This window comes from Paramormyrops kingsleyae, chromosome 7, assembly GCF_048594095.1.
Source record: "Paramormyrops kingsleyae isolate MSU_618 chromosome 7, PKINGS_0.4, whole genome shotgun sequence".
Lineage (NCBI taxonomy): Eukaryota > Metazoa > Chordata > Actinopteri > Osteoglossiformes > Mormyridae > Paramormyrops > Paramormyrops kingsleyae.
The window spans coordinates 27,904,433-27,912,052 of NC_132803.1; the positions used below are offsets into that span (position 1 = coordinate 27,904,433).

At 46.5% G+C, this 7,620-nt stretch overlaps 1 protein-coding gene across 1 annotated transcript; it reads right to left on the minus strand.

Annotated features, from left to right (window-relative positions):
- Positions 1 to 845: 845 nt before the first annotated feature.
- On the minus strand, positions 846 to 5,575 carry ccn1l1 (cellular communication network factor 1, like 1). Its single transcript, XM_023797374.2, has 5 exons — positions 5,287 to 5,575; positions 4,280 to 4,493; positions 3,721 to 4,074; positions 3,344 to 3,534; positions 846 to 1,907 (listed from the first exon to the last, which is right to left on the minus strand). The coding sequence occupies exons 1-5, from the start codon at positions 5,362 to 5,364 to the stop codon at positions 1,605 to 1,607; spliced, it is 1,140 nt and encodes a 379-aa protein (XP_023653142.2). The 5' UTR covers positions 5,365 to 5,575; the 3' UTR covers positions 846 to 1,604.
- Positions 5,576 to 7,620: the final 2,045 nt, after the last annotated feature.

A 7,620-nucleotide genomic window follows, 5' to 3' on the forward strand; every position in this document is an offset into this window, starting at 1 on the left:
ATTTGATTTCTGTATGGGATTGTCAGATGGATTAGTGACATCAGTGGAGAACACTGAGTATAAGCCCCAGACTCACTGTGACCCAGTGTGGTTGGGTGAGATGGACACCTATTCATTACTAGAATATTTTGAAAAACACATGTCTGTAATAATGTTTTATACATTTTATTTCATGAGTTAAAGCAACAATATAATAAATTCATATAGATTCTTTTAGTAGTATTAAAAGGTCTGAAAGGAAAAGACAGATTGTAACTGGTTAGGGGATCCTGCGAGATATACGTCAGAGTCGAGCGGCTTTAGTGTGCTTCAGGGACCACCTAAAGAACTGTGACATCATAGGGTGTGAATCTGCTCCAGAAAAGGGAGGGAATCGACATAACAATAACTTACAGAACCGTGGATACGGTCACAGTTGTAGTAAAAGTATCAGAAGGTAGTTGTCTTTGGTGTGTGTGTGTGTGTGTGTGGGGGGGGGGGTTTGTATAGATCACCTTTGTCTCCAAAGTGTGGCAAAACCTAAAACTTGTACTACTACTATTTTGGGGACATTTTTCAGGTCCCCATTTGAGTAACCTCAATTTTTTAAAGATCTGTGACTGCAATCAAAAACGTAAAAATGCCAAAAGTTTTGTATTTTGTTTGGTTGCTTATGGTTAAGGTTAGGGCTGGGTAGGGGGTAAGGGTGTCTTGATTGAGATTAGGGTTTTTCCCATAGAAATGAATGATACATCCACATTTAGAAAGGTAGACCAACATGTGTGTGTGTGTGTATGTGTGTGTCTGTTTGGATGTTTTTAGCTGAAACAAATGAGTCAGACTACTAAAGGTTTGTTACACCATCTATTTCTGTCCATTACAAATGTTGACACAGACATGCCTAAAAATATTTTTTTTTTGCAAAAGAATAATAATAAAAAAATAAATATTTTGGACCCCTCGAAAAATGAGGCAAACTAGAACAAAGAATGTTTCACCAAAGGTGAATACTGTACAAAACATAACAAGTTAGGAGAATTCCCACAGAAACACATTTTGCTTTTCATTCCAACCAAAGCATTTGAAATTATGAGGTAAACATACAAAATATATGTACAGAGGTAAATATACAATATATATACAAGTATATTTCTACATGTATGTGGTATAAGTTTTGTGCGGTGGAGACGCCCTGCCTTCTGGGAAATGGGAATGGGAAAGTCCGAGTGTGGGGGGTATGATTCAATGACTGAAAAAGCTCGGAATTTCACTGTTACTCCCAGATGGAATTCAGTTATAATTTTCTTGAATGTTATTACACAAACATAGAACAAGCATATTAACATAAGTCCCTAAACTTTAAATACATATAATTAGCACAGAAGCACCCTTTATTTTAATCATTATTATTAAGTACATATTTTTCAGCTTTTAGCCCAGAAATATGAGGACTGCCTATGTCATAAAAGGCAGACACGTGGGTCATTAGCACAAATGTTGGCCGCCCTCTTCAGTGCTGGAGGGCAGCTACACACAGAATCTTCAACCCAGGTGGGTCACATCCAATTCTTTCCAGGCCCGTTCCAGCCCAAGCCATTGTGGAACCTTCCAGAAGAGTGGCTGTCTTAGTGATCAAAGGTGTGAATGTCGCTGGGAAGGCTGGGGGAGGCTGAGGGGGCGGGGCCAGGGCAGGCCACATCGCAGCGACACTGCTGGATCCACATGATGTCTCTCGTGAACCCCCCACTCTTGGGGCCAGGGCAGAGGAAGTGGAGGCGGAGGGTGCGGGTGACAGAGGGGAGGCAGCAGCGCCCGTCCTCACAGGAGCCGCAGGACCGCGGCCGGTACTGCCGCGCCGTGGAGCAGCCCGCAAACGTTAGCCGGATGGGCTTCCGGGGTCTCACTGTCCGCTCACACTTCCTCCCCGCCTGTGTGAGAGCAGCAGGGCCAGATAAAACTTTGGTTAATTCTTTACTACCTATGTTCATTCATCAACCAGCTGCCTGCCTAGGTGATGAGTGACATGATGCAGAGCTTGACGAAGCTTGTGTCATATGACAGGTATTCTCCCAGAAATCGTCTCAACCATTTTTTTTACTGTCAATGAAAAGTGAAAGTGAAAGTAAGGGGCACAGTGAAAGTGAGAAACAGAATGAAAGTGAGGGGCAGTGTGAAAGTGAGGAACAGAATGAAAGTGAGGGGCAGTGTGAAAGTGAGGGACAGAATGAAAGTGAGGGACAGTGTGAAAGTGAGGAACAGAATGAAAGTGAGGGGCAGTGTGAAAGTGAGGAACAGAATGAAAGTGAGGGGCAGTGTGAAAGTGAGGAACAGAATGAAAGTGAGGGGCAGTGTGAAAGTGAGGGACAGAATGAAAGTGAAGAACAAAATGAATGTGAGGGATAGTGTGAAAGTGAGGAACAGAATGAAAGTGAGGGACAGTGTGAAAGTGAGGAACAGAATGAAAGTGAGGGGCAGTGTGAAAGTGAGGGACAGAATGAAAGTGAAGAACAAAATGAATGTGAGGGATAGTGTGAAAGTGAGGAACAGAATGAAAGTGAGGGACAGTGTGAAAGTGAGGAACAGAATGAAAGTGAGGGATAGTGTGAAAGTGAGGAACAGAATGAAAGTGAGGGGCAGTGTGAAAGTGAGGGACAGAATGAAAGTGAAGAACAAAATGAATGTGAGGGATAGTGTGAAAGTGAGGAACAGAATGAAAGTGAGGGACAGTGTGAAAGTGAGGAACAGAATGAAAGTGAGGGATAGTGTGAAAGTGAGGAACAGAATGAAAGTAAAGGACAAAATGAATGTGAGGGATAGTGTGAAAGTGAGGAACAGAATGAAAGTGAGGGACAGTGTGAAAGTGAGGAACAGAATGAAAGTGAGGGGCAGTGTGAAAGTGAGGGACAGAATGAAAGTGAAGAACAAAATGAATGTGAGGGATAGTGTGAAAGTGAGGAACAGAATGAAAGTGAGGGACAGTGTGAAAGTGAGGAACAGAATGAAAGTGAGGGACAGTGTGAAAGTGAGGAACAGAATGAAAGTGAGGGGCAGTGTGAAAGTGAGGAACAGAATGAAAGTGAGGGGCAGTGTGAAAGTGAGGAACAGAATGAAAGTGAGGGGCAGTGTGAAAGTGAGAAACAGAATGAAAGTGAGGGGCAGTGTGAAAGTGAAGAACAGAATCAATGTGAGGGACAGTGTGAAAGGGAAGAGCAGAGTGAGAGTGAGGGACAGTGTTCTTGTCCTTGAAGACTATGCTGTGTGCTACAGTAACTCGTAGTATAAATATAAATATTACATCTGAGTTTGAAACAAAGTTACCACATGTTTATAAAAAGACAGTTTAAAGTGCTCATGAGCCCCTTACCCGGAGGGGCGACGTGAGCTCCATGTCACACGGCCGGACCTGGCAGAGGCGCGTCTCTTTGATGAGTCGGCATGCCACGTTGTCATTGGTCACCCTGCTGGACACGCCCATCCCGCAGGTGGCAGAGCAGGGTGACCAATCCGTGATCTGCGGGAAGCAGTCAGAGGCGAGCAGGGCATGGGATTGGGGGTCTGTGGCGAAGAGGGCGGAGAGAGCCATGAACGGGGAGGTGGGGCTACACCTACATGCACAGACACATACACTCACTGACACTAGGGGGCACCAGCATGTTATTAACTGTACTGCCCCAAAGCAACCAATTCATTCAAAAATAATTTAGGCATAATCTCCACCCACAGGATCCATGCCCAGCTCACTTTGTATGGGGGCTCCCGCAGTGAATTCCAGGGGCGAAGGCGCCAGCAGCTCGTTGCTGGCGGGGTCGGGGTGTGGCCTCGGTGCTGAAGGGGCCCCCGGCCATGCCTCTGGGAGCTCCTCGGCGATGACATTGTCATCATCGCAGAGCCACTCCTCGCAGCAGTGGCCCGGGGGGCGGGCTAGGCGGGGACGGGCGCAGGGCCAGGTGGGCAGGGAGACGCGGTGTGGGCAGAGGGGCATGCAGCCCACCACGCCGTCCATGCAGCTGCACTGATGCTGGCAGCTGGGCTCGAAGTCCTCACCGTGCTGGTAAAGGCGGCCGTCAAACTCGCAGGGGCGCCCCTGGGCTTCGGCTGTGGGATTCGGGGAATGGAGGGGGGCGTGTTTTAATCATGTTCTCACAGGATCAGACTTCATGCAGCTAGGGCATGTTATATGTTTACATAGCCTGGACTCTGAGAGGTTCTCCAAAGGGAAATTGTACACACAGTTGCAGTCCCTAAGATGAGGTCATGGGGAAGGTGACATCATCATGTGAAGGCCCCTCCCTGCTCTTACCCCGGCACAGCCCCCGCCCTGGGTCCCCCCCAGCACCCATCTGGCAGCGGAGGCCCTTGATGTGGTCGCAGGGCTGGTCGGGGCCACAGTCTTGGTTGAACTGGCGGGCGCAGACTCTGCAGCAGCCGCATGCATCCAAGACCCAGCTGACTCCGGGCGGGCAGGCGGGCGGGGCAGGGGGGCACAAGCACTGCTGTGGGCAGGTGCCGTCCACCTGGGGTGGGGGGGAGCGGGGAAGGACAGGCATCAGGGTCAGCGGTGTGCCCAAAGTTCACAGTTATTTAGCTCATCATCAGCTGTCATTGACCATATTAGTCAAATCTGATCTCATTTAGCACATTCTTACATAGATTGTTACGAAGGCATTATAGAACAAAATCACATAGGAACAAAGGGTAAACTTTGGACGGTCTGGTAAACTTGTCAATTGTCTAATGACTCAAGAAAGAAGTAAGCTGGTCAGTAGATGTTTTACATCCCATCCAGCGCTCGGCAAGTGAATCTTTCTGATACTTTCTGAAGAGGACCGCCCAACCCAGATGTGATCTACCGCCGGGTGTGACATCATCAGAGGATGGCAGTCAAAATAATGTTTTATTTTATTGCTGTTAACAAATACATATGTCATTAAAAGGCAGGAATCTTGACTGAATTAGTAAAAATATGCATTTTGGGCTAAAAGCGAATGAATGGGATGGACGGAAGGAGGACCTCTGAGATAACATCCTTCTCAGAGCAGCACAGCCCATGAATCTATGGAATCTGCCCTTCTGTGAGCTACCTCATGAAACGGAGGCACATTTAGATTCACTCACAGAGCTGTGCAGGTAACATATTATTTAACAACTTCAAATTGGATATAATGCAGGTCTAATTTATAGCATCTCCTTTCCTTTAGCATAACCAAAATTATAAAATTTTTCACCTTATAATTACCCCGACAGACCCTGCCTTTTGGACCGGAATGAGAAACAGGTACGGGTCACTGACGGCATTTCGGTACTCACCCCCACGACAGTGCAGAGCAGGAGGATCAAGGCGCAGAAGCAAGTCTGCCTCCCAAGCATCAGAGCAAACATCTTCATAAAAAAGCTCGGGAAAGAATGTGGAGTACTGAAATCCCAGAATGCACTCCAACTTCAGAGGAGGATGACAGCGCTCGTGTAATTGGAAGCCAGGTATTCTGACCTTGTTCGTCCGTTTTATTACTGTGGCGTCTTTTCGGCTCGTGCCGGGGTGGGGTGTCGCGTTCTCCTGCTGGCTCTCCTGTCGCTGCACACGTCAAACACGAATCCAGCACGCTTCAGCCTGACTGAGAGACTCCCAGCCAGGCCTCCCACATTTATAGAGGAACCTCCTGTGAGGTCAGCAACTGGGGGGGGGCAAGCAAGAGAAAGAGAGAGAGACTGTGCAGCAGAGCACAGGGGAGACACAGGAGTGAGAAACACAAACGCCCCGATAGCACTTCTGATGGTCCGTAAAGGGAGAACTCAGCTGTGGTTAATGCTGCCCCACCTATGCCCCCCACCACCGGCTGGATAAACCCGAAACATCACGCTCCTTTTGTTTATTAGCAAAAACCCAACGACCCAATTTTCACCTGGCACAAATTCAAAGAAGCACAAGTTCATCCCACTTGTTTTCACAGGAAAGTGAAACACTTTAGTGATCACGATTTGGCGACGTTGATTCATAGCCATTCACATGAAAATAATAATATATTTTTCCTTTCGGTCCCAGAAAACTTCACTTCCTGATAGGAAATGTAAATTTTACATATGTTAGTTAGGTCAGCTCAGTGAAGCCAAACTTCACTACAGGCTTATGTCTCTGAAGTACCATAAACATTTGCTCCATCACAGGCGTCTTTAGGCTGTCCAAGACACTGCAGTCACATGACACATCTCTTCAGTGGAAGATATTTATGGACCCATCTTACATTCAAAGTGTGCATACAGGGTGTCACGCCCCGCTCCGTCCGCTCCCGATGTGTGCCACGCCCACCTCATTACCTCCTGTTTCGCCCTAATTGTTCTCACCTGTCGCCTGTTCCGTTTACCTAGTCTTTTGTACTTAGTCCACGTCTTGAGTAGTTTTCCCCAGATCTGTCATCGTCAAGTCCCATGTGTGAGTCTCCGTCTGCTTCGTGTGCCAATAAACCCCGTTTTTGTCCGTCCACCTGGCTGCTCTCGCCTCTGCTTCCCTGCTCGCCGACTCACACGCTGACACAGGGCACTGGGTTGTAACATTTCAGTAGTGACTAATATGGCTCCCTCAACAATATTGGGAATGAGATGATACTAGGAGAAGATGTAAATGTTGCACGAGATAAATGAGGGAGGGAAAATCTCCTATGCATTGTTACGGAATGGTTGTTCTTTTTTGGCTTCCCTTTGTTTCTGGCTGATGAATGCAATCACGTGGGGAATGACGTTTTATTGATGTTAGACGGCTCAAAAATAGGGAAATGATGAATGGACAGACATGTGTATGCGTATGGTTGTGTCTCTGTGGGGATTGTATATTGACACCTTAATGTAATTTATGATTACTAACTGCAGGCCTGCAACACCGAAAATCAAAAATAATGGGCATTTTCGCTCATGGAAAGGGCTCCACAAATTATGAAAGAAATTACTGCCCCAACGAGGCAAAACACAGAAGCTATGCTGACACAAACTAAGAAAAGGGGCTCATTTGTCTATTATGTGGGTAAGTGATAGCCTACCAAACCATATCGTATTAGGTACTGCAGGTAAGTGATAGCATACCAAACCGTAACGTATTAGGTACTGCAGGTAAGTGATAGCGTACCAAACCGTATCGTATTAGGTACTGCAGGTAAGTGATAGCGTACAAACAGTAATGTATTAGGTACTGCAGGTAAGTGATACCGTACAAACCATAACGTATTAGGTACTGCAGGTAAGTCATAGCGTACCAAACTGTATCGTATTAGGTAGTGTTGTAGTCAAGACCGCGTAAACCGAGACCAAGACATTGCCGAGACCGGAGGGTATCAAGACCAAGACACTGCCGAGACCAGGAAATAACACCAGGAAATAACACTGAAGAATAACAACAGGAAAATAACATCAGGAAATAACACTGAAGAATAACACCAGGAAATAACACTGAAGAATAACACCAGGTTTAACACTGAAGAATAACAACAGGAAAATAACAACAGGAAATAACACTGAAGAATAACACCAAGAAATAACACCAGGAAATAACACTGAAGAATAACAACAGGAAAAGGGCAGTAACACTGGGGATGCAACACTGAGGGAGGAACACCAGAGAATACCACCAAAGAGTAAGGCCGTATTTCCAGGACA